At 32.7% G+C, this 18,663-nt stretch overlaps 1 protein-coding gene across 1 annotated transcript; it reads left to right on the top strand.

Moving 5' to 3' along the window:
* The first annotated feature begins 61 nt into the window (after window positions 1–61).
* Window positions 62–1,003, top strand: LOC113391292 (zinc finger protein 525-like). Its single transcript, XM_026627235.1, has one exon. The coding sequence runs from the start codon at window positions 62–64 to the stop codon at window positions 1,001–1,003; it is 942 nt and encodes a 313-aa protein (XP_026483020.1).
* Window positions 1,004–18,663: the final 17,660 nt, after the last annotated feature.

Below are 18,663 nucleotides of genomic sequence, written 5' to 3'. Positions count from 1 at the left end.
TATAGTGCACGACTATTTTCGTTAACGTTTTTTTGAGTATTCGCGGTGAAAATATCCCAAAATGGCTGAAGAAACAACTGTGTCTATAATCAAAACTGAACCACCAAAATATTCAATAGAAGACATTAAACATGAATATCAGGATGATTTTGATAAGTCTGAAACGTGCCTGGAAAGATTCATGAATTCCGAAGTATCCATAGAAGAAAAAGTCAAACAAGAGGTAATTGAATCACCTTCTTATAATTGGGACATCAGTAATAGTTCATTTACAGAAGAACATTATTTAGAAGAGCAAACTGTACTTAGCCAAAGTGAAGGAAGGTCTTATAAATGTGATATATGCTACAAATCATTCAGACACCCATCAGTCTTGTTCAGACACAAGCTGATCCATACAGGTGAACGGCCCCATGAGTGCAAAATCTGCAATCAGACATTTGCCCAACCAGGCACTCTAAAACGCCACATGGTCACCCACACTGGAGACCGTCCTTTTAAATGTGAAATATGCAATAGGACTTTCAACAAATCATATAATTTAAAACACCACATGCTTGTACATACAAAAGACCTCCCTTATAAATGTGAGACATGCAGTAGAACATTCAGACGAGCAGATGCTTTGAAAACGCACATGCTTATGCACAATGGTGTACGCTGTCACGAATGCAAAATATGCAATCAGACATTCACACAAGCAAGCAGTCTCAAAAGGCACATGGTTGCTCATACCGGAGAGCAACCTTTTAAATGTAAATTATGCAGTAGGACATTCAATAGATCGTATAATTTAAAACAACACATGCTTGTTCATTCAGATGACCCCTTTGAATGTGGAATTTGTAGTAGAAAATTCAGACAATTGGATGCTTTAGAAACCCACATGCTTAATCATAGTGCAGAACGACCTTATGCATGTGAAATATGCAAGAAAACATTTTTACAGTCGAGTACCTTGAAAGAACACATGGTTGTTCATTTTGGAGAGTCATCGTTATAAATTGGAAAAGAAATTTACTTGTGAGTGCAATTAAAGGTGACACAAGAATATTCATAGTGTGGATCGAAATAAATATCAATAAAATTTTTATAAACAGAAACTAACTGAGTGCATTAAATATGATAGTTTTATAAGTAACTTAAGTTTAATATTAAGGGAAATCAAATAAGACACCATTTTATAAATGTTAAGTTTTAAATAAATTATTTACTTTTTAATCGTGTTGTTTATATCATTAAATGTAAACTAACTAGCTGTAAGTGGAATTCTGTCTTGAGGCAATTATGGCATCGTGCCTTAAGGCAAATTGCTGGAACTTCCCGTACCGTAACGAAATGTTCGAGGAATACTGAATGTTTTCGAATAGATTATTATAAATATTGTAACATTGTCTAATATTTATAAGAATTATATAAACTCAATTCAGAATTAAAAATAAAATCTGAAATATTTTCGATATACAAAAAACTAAAAAAAAAAAAAAAAAATTGGAACAAAATTTTTTTTTTCCAAAATCAATTATTTTGTTAAGACAAGCAGAAAGTTCTTTGAATCATTTAAATCGGACGCTTAATTCTCTCAAAAACTGCTATTTTTTACATATTTAGCTCCGTATCTTAAAAATGGCTGGGCCTGCCTTTGCCAAAAACTAATAAACACTTCTCCCAATCATTACTAATTCAATGTTTTTAGATCATTCAAATCGGATACTCCGTTCTCTCAAAAATTCGATTTCTATTTTCTGCACTGTTTTCTCCGTATCTCCGAAACGGCTGGACCTGCCTTTGCCAAAAACTAATCAGCTAACTAACTCAATACTGCCTGGGTATAAAATTGACTAAAACCTCTGCTTTGCCATTGAGTCTGGTCCCCTCAGAAACTGCTGTTGGACATTACTTAGTGGGGCGAGGAACTAGAGTGTTACAAATCTTGCATTGAAGTTATACTTATCTCAAACAAGCAAAGTCCCATTTGATTGTGTGATTGTGGGGATACAATTTTTAACTTCCCCTAGGGTAAGTTTCAGTAATCGCAAAAAAATCGAAAATAAATTTTTTTATTTACCTTTACATTTCAGAGGTTTCTGAACATTTTGGCATACCTTAGAAAAGGTGTATGTATGTGTGTGTGTGTGTGTGCGTGCGGATACAAATTTTCGTTGATGATTTTGGGAATACGGGATTAACCGATTTGAATGATTCAAAAACTATTCGATTCGTATTGATAAGGAGTCGTGCTGATTAGTCTTTGGCAAAGAGAGGTCGGAGATACAGGGCAAAATTTGCCAGAAATGGTATTTCAGTTTTCGAGATAACGGAGAAACATTTTACTTGTATTGACGAAATAAACGACCGGTGATATTTTTGTAAAGGCAGGTCCAGAGACTTCGGAGATCCAATAAAAAAATTAAAAAACAATGGCATTTGGCAGTCGAAAATGAACATTAGACATATGTACATCGTATTATCAGATATTTTATAAAGATTATAATAATAAGCCCAGATTTTGTGAACATTTATATAGGTTCCGTACCAATGTTTACACGCTAGACGTCTACGCGGCGCTCACGCGCTTTGATTTTCGACTCTAAATCAGCTATGCAGTTCGATTGCTTAAAAAGAAAGTTCATAATTTTCAAAATAAATCAAAATACAAAAAATCAAAATATAAAAAAGTAATTTAAAAAAAAAATCAAATTTTTACAAAAATCTAATTTTTTTCAAAGTTTTGCAATGTTTTGCAAAGTTTTTTTTTAATAATCTAGATTTTGGTAATAGAAGTTACAGCATTTTATCTTAAGGCACGATGCCATGCACCACTAGTCGTTGACTATTTCGGGCGTAAGGAACGACGGATTTGAATGATTCAAAAGCATTCGATTCCTGTTGATAGGGAGATGTACTGATTAGTTTTTGGTGAGGTCCAGTTGTTTCGGAAATACGGAGCAAAGAGTGCAAAAAATGGAAAGTAGTTTTGAGAGAACAGGGCATCCGATTTGCTGATTCAAATAACATTCAACTCGTAATGATGAGAAGACGTGGTGATTAGCTTTTGGCAAAGACAGGCCTAGCCATTTCAGAAATAGGAAGCAGTTTTTGAGAGAACAAAGCATCTGATTCGAATGACTGAAAAAACATTTTGATTGTGAAAAGATTAGATTTTAGGGCGAATTTCCAAAAATTTTTTTTTTTGATTCGGATTTTAATTTTAATTCTAAAACTCACTTTAATTATAGTAATAAATAAAATTTAATAATAATAAATTTAACTTTGCAATTCATTTTAAATAATTCTTAGAATGAATAAGAATCTTATCTCATTTTTCTAACTCAGCTTGATCAAGTTTTGTATATTTACTTTTTATATAAACACTAGCAAACCCGACGAACTCCTTTTCGCCACCAGATGGTTTCGTGAGAAAGATGAAGAAATTTTTTGTTTGTTTTATATTTGAAAAGGAAAATTTTGATTTTATTACACAACAGTAATGAATATATTTCGATCACAAAATGAAGTGTTTTTTAATTGAAGTAAATGAAAGTGATTCCGCAAATTATCCGTTTCACTGAAGTGCTCTTTGGTAAACCACATTTTTTTTTTTTGGTCTGACCTTAACACAAACAAAGCGGATCGTTTCCGAACTAGTGAACAGGCAACGTATAACTGCCAATGTGAAAAACAATGATTTTCTAAAAAATCTATTTGAAATTTATCCCGCAAACACTAAGCGATTGGCCTTGCGAGTTGTTAATTGTCATTGCAAACGCAATGGCAAAGACCAGTCGGAATCAATGGTATGTCACCAAATCGCTAGCAATTTTTGATTGAATGGTGAAATTCAGTGCGTGTACATCATTATTCTTTGCGGCAAGAATTGCTCGTTAACTTAACCAAGCATAATTCTGATAATTCTCACTAATGTCATTACTCGAATTTTTAATTACGGTGCGTGAAGTTTCAGCAGCTTGCATTAAGGCACGATGCCATGCAAGACTAATTTTCTTAGCTATAAACCTTGCGGAGCCCGAGACCTTTCCAACGAATGCAAAATTGTCGAAATCGGTTCGTACATTCTGGAGTTATTTTGTCAGGCAGGAAAACCCGACTTATTTTTATATATATAAAAGATAATCTATTTGAAATTATTTAAAGCAATTATTGATTTTTTTTATTACTCGAATTTTTAATTACGGTGCGTGAAGTTCCAGCAGCTTGCATTAAGGCAAGATGCCATGCACCACTAATTTTCTTAGCTATAAACCTTGCGGAGCAAAATTGTCGAAATCGGTTCTGGAGTTATTTCGTCAGGAAGATATATGAAAGTTATTGTCCAATTTATAAGCTCTTATATTTTGTCTATAAAATAAGAATAATGAAAATTACATTATAATATAGTTGAAAACATTTAATATTCCTGGAATTTTTTATTGCGGTACTGGAAGTTCTAGCATTTGCCTTAAGGCACGATGCTTTGCACCACTGAAATAAAAATTAGACTTTAAAAATATAAAATAACCAATGCCATGCCATTGGTTTGACAGAGACACAAAAATAATATTTTTTGTTTTTTATACATGTCCAAATTTAGTGGTTTTATTTAAATTTTTTATGTAAATTAATTTATTAAATAAGTATGTCAAAATCAAATTCTAGTGTCACATTCTTACATCCTAAAAAATGTCTTTGCACTACAACCAAATTCAAGCCTAAAAAATCAAAACGTAATCGTACTAAAAAACATCAAGAAATCCTCCAAGAGGTTCCTTTATTGATAAAACCTCACAACCACCATTGCCAACTTGAAGAAAAGTGTTCGAAGACCTCTTTTTTACCACATGACTCCCAAAGTCTGCTTTTGTGCATAGCAGCTTTGTGTTTTTCCAAAATACGTCCAGCAAGTACTTGGAGTGAAAAAACTATTAGTCGAACTTTGCTCAAAAGTGCCGAGAGGTTGAGGAGACAATTATTTATGAATGGCCGTGTTCTTGTGCCTGCCTTGGAAAATATTCCAGGTAGGAAAAAAATAGGTGTAGTAATGGACCGATTCTTCCGCACAACAGACCAATGTTATGGCAAGGCCATGTTGTGAAAAACTTTCCATACTAAATTTGACAAGAGCCATGTGGTTGCTATGCAGTCAGGCGTTCTTCTTAGGTTGTCAGATAGAAAACCTAACTTAGAAAACGCACAAATGTCAAAAATACGATGTTAGATAACAGAGTCTTTCTGACCCAGCTTCATAACATACGAGTGACGTTGCAGTTTATGTGCGAAACGCCTGAATGCACGGCAAACACATGACATTTGTGAGTATTCAGTATGATTCAGTAGCATAATGTATGCAAGTTGGAGCGTAACGTGGCCTTGCCATAACATTGGTCTGTTGAGTTGCAGAATCAGCTCATTAGATTAACTTAATCATTGAGAAATCAATATATTAATTTGTGCCTGTTTCATGTGATGCGATTGCTATACATTTTAACCTATACTTTTTAAAGTAAAACTTCTTTAGGCCCGACTAGGGTAAATGCTCGTCATTCGCTCACGAAGAGATCATTTCTATGCGGGTCGAATGTGATTAGTAGTACATATTATAGCTGTTTAAAAAATGAAATTATATCAGCAGCGAAAAAGTAAAAAAACACAAGCATGAATGTATGTTAATTTTAATTACATGAAATTCTTCAAACACAATTACATGATGAGTGAAGTTGCGAAAACAATATTTGTTTAGGCGTTGTTTAACATAATCCACTGTGTGAACCAATATTACAGAATTTATTAATCAACAATTACTTTATTTTTCTAGTGAAGGTTTATTTCTAAATGCTAATTACAATGACAAACCGATCATGTCATATTTGAAGTATGACTTTAATTACATTTTTGTTTTCAAATATTATACATATTTTTAATGCTATTATAAATATATAATTTATAATTTATCATTATATAAATGTGTATAAAGATTGACACCAATAAATGTGTGCATCACGAGTGTTACCACATTACTAATAAGCATTATTCAAAATGGTTATATGATGTATTTATTTTTACTTAAAAGTTATCTGTACAGTAGCAAATAAGTTTTACTTCAATCGCGTGTGAACCTTACGCGCACTCTTTTTTTGAGAGGGCAACCCAGCGGTCATCCACAATTTTTTTATGTGCTGCAGAGGTAGACCATATATTAGATATTGTGACGAATTAAAGGGGGTTGACTCCTTTCTGGAGTATTGCAATGATTGCCAATTATTATATTTTAGCATTGCACTCCCCATTACGAAAGGGTTTACTTAATTCGACTTCTATGAATACCCTGTAATAATCTGTGGAGATTAATATAACTACACGAATGAAACGGAATGTACTTACTATCTTATTTAATATGCCTGAGGATTACAGGTGTGAGGGCATGACTGTATCTAGGTACAGTCATGTCCTATGTCTAAACTTTAATGTACTAAATCATCTTTAATTATGAGCTAATTAACAAACTGACGGAGGGAATAGCTACTAAACAATACAATCTGACCTTTGCTGGAACAGGTTTTCCTCCCCTGGCACAACACACACACCACTATACACTAAGGGCTCGCGCCTTGGACCCGACCGACCTCCTCGGAGGATGTTACATTTGTTAATGATCACTTTAAGGACCTTATATTGCAGGAACCCTAGGGATCGTTCAAGTATTACGTAAGCAGATTTATTACAATTATTTACCCCTCCCCCCTCAACCCCCTTGTCAGCAAAAGTAAGCAAAGCTCTTACCCCTTACCCCCATGCTTACGTAAACATTTTGCAATTAATGTAAAAATCCAGACTCCCCTGCCCCCCATGTCAACCCAAAATAAGCAAATCAACAACCCCCCGCTCCCCTATGGTGCTTACGTAATACTTGAACGGCCTCCTAGTAGAGGTGGATGGGGGATGCATTCTGCACTGAGGGTTATGTAACCCTTTGGCGACAATGCCTATTGTCGTTACAATATGTATATCTAATACTATTGGCGTATATATTTGTTGCACCAATGCCAACGACAGGCGAATTGCACTTGAGATTTATGACCTCAAGTAGAAATTTGATATCACACTGCTAGATATTCAGCTAACCTTGGTTGGAAATGAACTCGGGGCTAGTTTGCGTTAGCTTCAGGTTATAGATATAAAATATGATAAGTGAAAAAAGACTTTAGGGAACATTGTTGCAATTTGTTTTGTTTCAGTATTCTACCAGATAGATCATGAACTCTATTGCTATACAAAGTTTCATTAATTACGAAAACATGGTTTGCGCCTAATCGTTTTATTAATTTTTTTTATCGTTTCATTGAATTGTAAATTTATTTTTCAAATACACAATTAATTTAATTTAATTAATCGACTTGAGGTATTTTCTGGATTTTTAGTCATTCTTTTACCCCCTTTCAGGTCACATTCGAGTTGGTAAATGTTTTATGCAGATCAGGATCTTTGGTTACGTCTCTGAGGGCATCATCAGGAAGAATGTCAAAAAACCTGAACTCCTGAGTTTGGATCAAGGTTTAAAACAATTATTTGCCAATAAAAGCAATTCCAAATATCTTTTGAGATGCAATAAAAAGACGAGTGCTGTCTGGGAAGAGAATGGAGAGTTTTATTTGTTTCAACTATTTCCCAGGTAATAGAAGAATTTTTTTTATTATTTAGGGACCGATTCTGCCGCATAACAGACAAATGCTATGGCAAGGCCATGTTACGGTTCAACTTCCATACATTATGCTACTGAATTATACTGAAAACTGTCAAAATGTTATGTATTTGCTGTGCATCTGGGCGTTTTACACATAAACTGCAACATCACTTGTATATTATGAAGTTGGGTCATAAAGACCCTAGGGTTATCTAAGCTACTACAGCTGTTATCTAAGATCGTGTTTTTGATATTTGTGCGGTTTCTGGGTTAGGTTTCCTATGTGACAACCTGAGAAATACGCCTGTATGCACAGCAACCATATGATTTTTGTCAAATTTAGTATAGAAAGTTTTTCATAACATTAACATTTTGAACATCGGTTCAAAAACATAAAATTACCAAATAGGATTTTCTGCTTGTGATGTTAATGCTGAACTCCTACACGATTCCGTTCCTTAATGTCACAGTTTCCTTTTTCCAGTTGCTCCAATGAAAAACCCACAGTATCCCTCCAAAAACACTTCAGCGTCACATCTTTAGTGAAAACCTTCATAAAGCGTCATTTTTCCAAAAAGAATCACGACAGCATATGGCTTGTGCATGCATTTGAAACCAAACGTGTATATTTTCAAGAAAACAAAACCAAAAAAATCAGGAATAAAGAAAAGATCACGATGGAAGCCTTTAAGGAGGTTTCTCCGCGTCCACGTAATACTGTAAATATAAATATCAACATAAATAAAAAGTCACCTGCAAAAAATCAAACATGGTCAAAGATTTTATCAACTGGTGTGGAAACAGGTACACAATGTGATTGTAACCACCAGCAAGACGCAGTAAAGGACATCAGGTCGTACTTATGTGATTATAATGATGACCTGGTCGTTAATTTTGACGAATCAGTATCGACTGTTGATTTAAATATGCTGTCACCTTTGACATCTACTATTATAAAAAACCACGATCAAGACACTGGATCTGCAAATTATCCTGTCATTAGTGAAATTTTAGAAGTTGATAACAACTTACCACTTGTGCCTTATGAATTTACCCAACAACTAGCCTTTAAACAGAATTTACCAATACATATTGGAGATTATATTGCAAACCAAATATATAATAAAAATTCTTTAATTCATACCAAAAACGTGGTAGCATCTGATAATACCATCGTAGGACCTGATGGTACTTTAATCTACAATAACATTTCGACCACAAACTCTAATCCTGGTGGAGTAACAACCAAAAAGTCTTTTACTACTTCACAATCTGATCATAAATCAATGGTTGAACGTATTTTAGAGAGTATCATCGAGGGTAGTAGTACTAATGCTGATGTTTTGGATCAAAAACAGCAAAGATTTTCAGGTCCACGATCCAACGATAGGATACATGCACAATCAAGTGATGGTGAGGGAATTGCTTCTAATATAAATCTTGTATTTAAGGATCAAGATGGTTTATCACAAATCAAAAACTCGATGAGTGATATTGGACCTACAAGCGAATCTGTGAACAGCATTGGTACTTACATTATTATAAATGGTAAATCTTTCACGACTTCTCAATCTGATAGTAGATCAATGGCTAAACGGATTTTAGAAAGTATAATTGATACCAGTAGCACCAATGGTGATGTTTTGGATCCCAAGCACCAAAGATCTCTAGTTGCACCATCCACCGACAAGCAAATAAAAACAGATGGTGATAAAGGTAGTAGTTTTAGAATGAATGTTGTGTCCAAGGATAAAAACTATAAAGCTCGAAGCCTAAATATGGACAATGTTGATTCAACCAACATTACATCCAAACAGAACTCTATATTCCTTGCTAACCCTTCGACAGCTTCTCAACAAAAGCAACAAACCAAAAAAAATATTTCTTCTCCCGACCAGCATTTACAACAGTCCCTTCAAAATCCTGCCAATGATGACAACCATCAAGTGGATTTTAGTGAGTCAAGTTTGTCAACTTATTCGACACAATTAGGTTTGAATCTTGGATTGCTTGACAGAAAAGCGAGTGATGAAGCTGTTGCCTTACATGCTCAAGTAGCAAAATTTTGGTTGGGATAAATTCATATGTACATGAAGATTATTTACCCAATAATATAGTTTTTGATTGTTTTTTTTATGTAAATGTGAATAAATTAAAAGTCAATTGTCAATTTGAGCTGACAAAAAAATGCAAAAGATATCAATTTTTGCTTAGGGGGCGTCCATTAATCACGTGAGCAAGTTTTTAAGTATTTTTAGACCCCCTGCCCCCTTGGTGATATTTGGTGATATTCAAAATTACCCCCCTCCTCCACCAAACATTACGTGTATTTTTAGTTACGTGAAAAAACTGTAATATTTTTGATTTCTTTTTGAAAATGTTTGAATTTTTTTATAAAAAATAGTAAAAAAAATACACGTGATATCTTGCTATATCCCTCCCTCCCCCACGTGATATTTTGTGATTTTTTGTCAAACCCACCCCTTCCCCCTAAAAACCTCACGTGATTAATGGACGCCCCCTAAAATAATTATATAGTTATGAGAAAATATATATATAATTAGGTATATAGATAGTACTGCCCTAGGACAGATCCAAGGACTGAGCTAAACTCCAACTCGATTCAGGGAAAAATAATGAGAGAGATTGCCATTTTACTTCGCAGTGCCCGAAATGTATCTATTTTTCCAATTGAAAATAGATATCGCTGCTGCACGATACCAGGTTGTTTGAGCGGAGGCTTGTACTCGCGTCCCTATTAGGTATATTAGTAACTTTATATATATATATATATATATATTATATATACATAATTAACTATTACTAACTAGGTATATAGATAATTTCGTTTCTAAATAGTACATAAATAATTGCTTATCTATTGCAATTTTTATTTAGTTTAATTTTTAAAGAAAAAAATAGAGAAGGATATAATTATTAAAATTACCAATAGATTTTATCTAGTTATTTATTCATCTATTCAAATATGCGATTAACGATGATCCAGCTTACGTTATTGTATGAAGTTCCTGATAAACCACTAAAGTTAATTCCACTTAACTCAGAAGAAACTAATGATTACGTTAATAAAACCTCGATGTTACGTATATTTATAATCGTCAGTCATCTTTGACATAGGTACTTCGTATTCATTTGTTACGTATCATTTACGTTACATGCGTTTATTTTTTTACATTTACATTTCATCTATTTATTTATTTATCTATTTATTAATATGCAATTATCGATGACCCAGCAAACTACTAAAGTCAATTCCACGTAACTCAGAAGAAACTAATTATTACGTTAATAAAACCTCGTTGTTACGTAAAGTTATGATTGCATTCGATGTAGGTACTTCGTATTTATTTGTTACGTATCCTTTACGTTACATGTGTTACATTAAAGTTATAAGAGATGTAAATTGATCAAATATTTATCATACTAAATGACAATTGTGTTACAATATTAAATAAGTGTTTCTTCTGAAGTGCAAGTTGTTTTATTTATTGATGTTGATTGTTCAACATAATTAGTTTTATAAATTGTTTCAACGTTGAGCTTGCAAAAATATTCAAAATGAAATCAAATACATAAAACTGGGCATATATATAATATGTATATGTACAATTTTATTATATTTCTTTATATAATATAAATAAATTAACTCATCCTACTTCATTATTGTTTTATTATAGCAATAATAATAACCATTGATTCTTATAACACGGTTACGATTATATTTCAAATTGACTGTTTTTTTCCGTTCGTGCATATATTTCCAATAGTGTATGCAGATTTCTAAACAAAAAACCATACAAGAAATTGCACAGCATACCAAGAAATACCAGAAAATAAAGAATAGTTCCCTCATTGTATAGACATCGACTACATCATCATCGTCTTTTAAATATTCAGCGTTTTTGCGTTTTGCATAATTCAAAAGATCATCCGACCACTTCGGCATCAAACCGAATTCCTTAATTTTCATATAGATCTCATCGAATTTTGGTTTAAAAGGTGATGTAACTGGTATTAAATGCGAAGAATACCTAGACGGCGGTCCGCTTTCTAAAACGTGCAAATCTTCGCTATATTTTGATCTCAACTTTTGATAATGAGCTGTCATAATATTTGTCAATAAAACTGCATCTTTATACTTAGCAATACGTTCTACAGCCTCCTTGGATGATCCTATAGTTTGTTGTCTTCTGTACAGGTCTTTGTAATAATCAGGAGCTGCATTGGATTCTGCCATATCTTTTAATATATTGTTAATAAATGAAAACGATAATATTTTCAAATCGTTGTCTTTTAAATCTCGCATCCTTTGCAAATTCATGGAAACTCTGCCACCGGTCAAATGTTCCAGCATGGTGGCAGCGTAGATGAAACCATTTATCATCGAAAATAGTGCCCATGATATGAACAGGAAACGAGCGTAACCAGGTTTGATCACAGGTTGGGAAACATTCATGGAAATGCCAAGAGTCAGAAGAAACACCTGGATGAAACTGTACTGTTTGCGGATACTGGCTCCTAGAAAAACCAAGAACTTCTGAATACACAACCAGGTGCACAAAATCGAGACATACACACTGGCCCACATAATATAAAACTTTATGCTAAAAATGCTAAAGAAGGTGACGACAAAAGTTGGTGGCTTATTCGGAGTTACAAACGCAAATTTATATTCATCTATAGGAGCTATGAACTCTGCTTTTTTTAATCCATAATCCATTATCAGACGCATGTTGCCACAAATATCAATTTCAGAATTGTCGACATCCAAAAGACATTTACCAGCATTTCCATATTTAAGAATGAATTCGTTTTCGCCAACTTTTGGCTCGTGATAAATTGGTTGGAAATTCATAGCATGTGCTAAATTGTGTATAATGCTTCCATCACGCCCATAAAATCTGTACAAAGTACCGTTTGGATGGTACACAGGATCAGCTGAACCTGGTGAAGGTATCATACAGATTCTTAAAGGATATTGTTTGACATCATTCAAACGGCTGTTCATCATTGTGATAATTTCATCGACAAAACTGTCATTGTCCTCCATTCTGAACTCGTGCACAAGTCCTTGTTCTGTGCCATCATTAATTAGGGCAAATGGATCATAAAAGGACATCGTGAAAGACTCATTTATGCCAATGTGATACTCATCCGAAAGTTTGTCGAAATTATAGAAAATTGCTAGGTTCAGCATGTTGTATTTGTGCCAGCACATCTTTAAAATACTTTTGACTTGTTCAGAGTCTGAGTCTGTAAATATTAATAATAATGCAGTTGTTTGATCGACTTCTGAAATGTATTTTATGCGTATTTCCATATTATTTGTTGATTCTGAGGCAAAAACTAATCCAAAAAAGGTACGATTTTTGAAAGCTTCACTTTTCACGGGCGGAAACGTATCGTTTCTGAAATTATATATTTATATATGATAATAAATAGTAGTCTGCCCGAATTATATATATATATATATATATATATAATTATTATTTCATACTTACCCATCTTTTTCAAGATAGTACACTGGCAAAAGCTTTGTTTCGAAATTGCATTTGTAAATTTCATCAGTAAAAGGCGCGGAATTATCAATCGTTGCCAAAATGACTACATCGTGTTTATCCTGTTGTTAAATAATGTAATAAATATTTTTATATCGAAACATCCTTAATATATATAAAACTATAACTATCTAGAACATTAACCTACTACGAGAGGTTTGACACTCTGCTAAATACTCGCGCGCCTCTATGAGCGCCTCTAACAATTATTAAACGTGTAGAAAGAAAATGGAATGTTGTTATAGATTCTTACGTATGGATATATTCTTGCCTATAATATTATCTTTATCTGTTATTTATATAAACCAAAATTATCTGAAATATAAATGCAGATCAAGAGGTTTGATCAAAAGATCTGCTAACCACTCCATCTATGAGCGTCTACATTCTGCAACAAGTCGTTCAAGTCATTTTCGTTACGAAATCGAGTGAGACGAAAGATATTACATAGTGTGAAATGGACAGAGAGATGTATATGTTTTAATTTGATGGCGTTAGAGCGAAAGAGAGCGATGATACACAATGGTGAAAAACGACAGGGAAAGAAATAAGAATAACTAAGACGCTAATAACACTAGCGTTTTTAAAATTAATGTTTTTGTTTTGTAATAATTTGAGTTGATTGTATTATTAACTTCGCATATAGTAATTGTCCAAAAATTGAAATTGGAAATTTTTGCATATCCTCACGTTTAGAAGGTTTCTGAACATTTTGGTATACCTTCGATAAAATGGATGTGTGTGTATGTATGGATACAATTGTTCGTCTACGTTTCGGGCGCACGGATTAACCTATTTTAATGATTCAAAAAATAATAGATACCTATTGATACGGAAATGTCCTGATTATTTTTTGGCAAAAGCTGGTTCAAACGTTTGTGAGGTACAAGGCAGTGAAAATAGAAATCGACTTTTTGAGAGAACGGAGCATCCGAATTGAATGATTTAAAAACAAAATTTTCTTTGTGAAGAAACGAATAGTGTTTGGGGAAAGCAAAAAAAATATTTCAAAATTTCAATTTTTTTTCATTTCAATCATAAACAAAAACAAAAATCAAATTTATGAAAACAAATGGACCTAGAAAACGAAGATGTGAAAAAGCAATCTATGGGCAACGCCATCTTATGATTGTTTATTGCTAGTGAAAACTGTGAAAATGTCTATCTATTTGCTGTGCGATCTGGTGTATTTTACATATAAACAAGCAAGAAAGAATCTTATGATAATTGCATCATCGAAGATACTGTTATCATAACATTCTTCTTTGCTTCTTATGTACGCCTCTACACCTGTCCGCACAGCAAATAGATTTTCACAATTTTCACTACCAATAAACAAGCATAAAATAGCGTTGCCATGACAACGCTATGTTTTGAGGCAGAATCGCCCCATTAATAAATTAATTGTTAAAAATGTAGAAAATTTAAATATAAATTATGGAGAAGGTTAGGATTTCTTCTTACGTTAACAATGTTGAAACAGTTCGTAAACTAAGGTAACTTCAAACAAAAAGTGCAAATTTCTCGGTATGAAATATTTGTATTGTAATTTGAAGAATTTGGATTTTCAACAAAATGTTGGATCAAGGTGTTTTACTTGGTTTTCCAAAGTTCCTTAATTTGTGGTGAATGATACTCAATTCATGTTGTCTCATCCCTATTTTAGAAATGTTGTGAAAATTTTCGGATATATTGTTAAGAGCAATCGTAATTAATTACTATTTACATTTCTTGATATATTAATGAGCTTGTATCGCGTTATAATTATAATAATAGTATCATACAAAAACTAAAAATATTCCTTTATGGCTAAAATTTTTCCGTTTACGAAATTATGAGTAAATTAAGTATTTGTATTAATACTATATTTACAAATCGGGCGTGTAAATATATAATTAGACTGTTTCGTATCAATTATAAGATGGCGTGATTTTTTTTTATTTTATAAGGTACTATTAATATAATTGTAACGTGACACTTGCTCATTAAGCTAATGTCATAATGATATTCTATTATAACAATTCTATTCGTATATAAATCAATAATAGCGATTTGTAATGATTATTTTTGATCACCAAGTGTATTTTTTAATTTTTTTCTGCGACCCTGAAACTTCTGGACCTGCTTTCGCAAAAATTTAATAAATTTATTTTATTATTACAAGTAAAATGTTTTTTGAATCATTAAATTGGACACCCTGATCCTAAATTTTAACATTCCGTACGGTAAGTTATTGTAATCGTCTAAAAATTTAAAATGAAAATTTTTGCATATATTTACGTTTCAGGGGCTTCTGAACATTTTGGCTTACTTTAGTAAAAATGTATGTATGTATGGATACAATTTTTCCTCAACGATTTTGGGAGCACGGATCAACCGATTTGAATGATCATTTTACTTGTAATAACGTGCTGATTAGTTTATGGCATAGACATTTCCAGCCGTTTTGGAGATACTGAGCAAAGGAGAAAATAAAAATCAAATTCAAATTTAAATCGGATGCATCGTTCTCTCAAAATCTGTCATCTTTTGTACATTTAGCTCAGTATCTCCAAAACGGCTAGACCTGTCTTTGCCAAAAACTAATCACCACTTCTCTCGATCGATCATTACAAATTGAATGCTTTTCAATCATTCAAATCGGATGCTCCGTACTCTCAAAACACAATTTCTACTTTCTGCACTCTTTGCTCCGTATCTCCGAAACGGCTGGACCTGCCTCTGTCAAAAACTAATCAGCACGTCTCACTATCAATAGGAATCGAATGGTTTTTAAATAATTCAAATAGGTTGACCGGTGCTCAGAAAAACGTCGACGAAAAATTTTATCCATACGTACATACATACTACATGCACACACACATTCATTTTTTCTGAAGCATGCCAAAATGTTCAGAAACTTCTGAAACGTGAAGATATTCAAAAAATGTACTTTCCTTTTAATAATCATTTTTCAATTTGTCTGAAAAATATTTCACTAAAATTAAATTTAAAGCTTACTTTAAAGTATTTCCAAGCAAATTTCCAAAAAAGTCGTTCAGTTTTCGAACACAACTCGTAATTTTCTCCTCCGACGACATTTTCCAAAATTTTCAACTCGTCACCACTCGTTATAAATTTAATAGAAAACATATAGAATATATTTAATAAAATTAAAATTTAGCTACCATCTCATCTCATTTTTATTTTTTCAAAATATATTTATTTCCGGGTGCTTTCTAAAGTTCGAATGTGTAAAGTGAATCAATAATAATCGACTTTTGTATTTATTTTGTGGTTGTAAATAAAAGTGTGATTAGAGGTGATTAATCCGAATGTAAATATGTGTGTAACGGACAATTATAATATGATAAATGATATATTGATAATTTGACTCCACCCCTGTTTAATAATGTAATAGAAAATAGACGATTGAAATGATAAGTCGATGATTTGTACTTCAACAGAGTCTACCTCTGTTTCTGTAGTAATCTAAGTATAGTATGTTTGTTAATTTTTAACTTCACGTTTTTTCCATAAAAATAAAAATGTTTGCTTATTTTCACGTTTCAAAGGTTTCTGAACATTTTGGCATACCTTAGAAAAAATGTATGTGTGTGTGTATGTGTGGATACGATTTGTTGTCGACGATTTTGAGTGTACGGATCAACCGACTTGGATGATTAAAAAAAACAATCGATTCCTATGGATAGGAAGTCGTGCTGATTAGTTTTTGAAAAAGGCAGGTCCAGCCGTTTTGGAGATACGGAGCAAAAAGTTCAGAAATTATAAATCGAGTTTTTGACAGGACGGAAAATCCGATTACAATGATTCAAATAAAATTCAAACTGTAATTACGGGGAGAAGTATTGATAATTGTGGCGAAAGCAGGTTCAGCCATTTCGAAGATACAGAGCTAAATGCACAAAAAAAATGGCAGTTTTTGAGAGAAGCATCCGATGTGAATGATTCATAAAGGTTTCTGCTTGTGTTGACAAAACGATTGATTTTGGAAAAAAGTACAGGAGGTTCCAGCAATTGCTTTAAGGCACGATGCCGTTCACAGGTTTAGTTAAATTTTTAATGCGGGATTGCAAACTAATACAACAAAAACCCTCCAATTTTTATCCTTCTACAATAAACATATTTAAAAAAATTTCATCCCGCTTGTTATCTGATAAATAGATAAATATTTTGAGATAAAAATTCTGAGCTCATTTCAAATTTATATTTTTTGTAAAACAAAATTTTTATTTAAACTAGCTGTAAGTGGAATTCTGTCTTAAGGCAATTAAGGCATCGTGCCTTAAGGCAAATTGCTGGAACTTCCCGTACCAAAAATTAGTATTTTTTAAAAACGATTAACAGTTTTGAAAAAAATTTACTTCGAAAAAATAAGATTTTGAAAAAAAATTAGACAAAAAAAATTACTTTTTTTTGAAAAAAAAAAATTTTTTTTTATTTTTTTATTTTTTTATTTTTTTTTTTTTGAAAAAAAAAATTTTTTCTTCATTTTGACATATTTTGAAAGATTTAAACTTTTTTTAAAAGCAATCGTACTGCTTTAACTGCTAAAGACGAAATATCAAACCGCGTAAGCGCCGCGTCGACGTCTAACGCGTAAACATTGGTACGGAACCCATAGAATGTAAACCAAAATTATACTTATTGTTAAAATCTCTATAAAATATCTGATAATTTGATGTGCATATGTTTAATGATAATTTTGACCGCCAAATGGCATTTTTTTTTATTTTTTCATTAGATCTCCGAAACCGCAGACCTGCCTTCATGAAAATTTGATCGGTTCTTCACCTTGTCAATACAAGTAAAAATGTTTTTTGAATTATTAAAATCGGACGCTTCGTTCTCTTAAAAACTGAGTTACCGTTTTCGGCACTTTTTGCCCCTTATCTTCGGAAAGGCTAGACCTGACTTCGCCAAAAACTAATCAGCACGTCTCCTTATCAATACGAATCGAATGTACTTGAATTATTCAAATCGGTTGATCGGTGTTCCCGAAATCGTCGACGAAAAATTTGTATCCGCACATACATAACAACACATACATACATACAACACACACAACACACATACATCCATTTTTTCTAAGGTATGCCAAAATATTCAGAAACCTTTGAAACGTCGAGAAATGCAAAAAATTTCATTTCGATTTTTTTGCGATTACTATAACTTGCCCACGGGAAGTTAATAAACTTTCCGCAGAGTAAGTTATAGTAATCATCCAAAAATCGAAAATGAAAATGTTTGTATATCTCATGTGTCAGAGGTTTCTGAACATTTTAGCCATATTTTAGCATACTTTAGAAATAATGGATGTGTGTGTGTGTTTTGTGTGTATACAATTTTTTGTTCACAATTGCGGGTTCACGGATCAACCGATTTAAAATATTCAAATAACATTCG

This window comes from Ctenocephalides felis, unplaced genomic scaffold, assembly GCF_003426905.1.
Source record: "Ctenocephalides felis isolate EL2017-DRISC unplaced genomic scaffold, ASM342690v1 CF-g0.4_SCAFFOLD_00845, whole genome shotgun sequence".
Classification (NCBI taxonomy): domain Eukaryota; kingdom Metazoa; phylum Arthropoda; class Insecta; order Siphonaptera; family Pulicidae; genus Ctenocephalides; species Ctenocephalides felis.
This window is presented reverse-complemented; position numbering and strand designations above follow the sequence as displayed.

Bases quoted from the DNA above. Each gene is read 5' to 3' on its own strand.
- LOC113391292 (XM_026627235.1), top strand. From the start codon at position 62: ATGGCTGAAGAAACAACTGTGTCTATAATCAAAACTGAACCACCAAAA.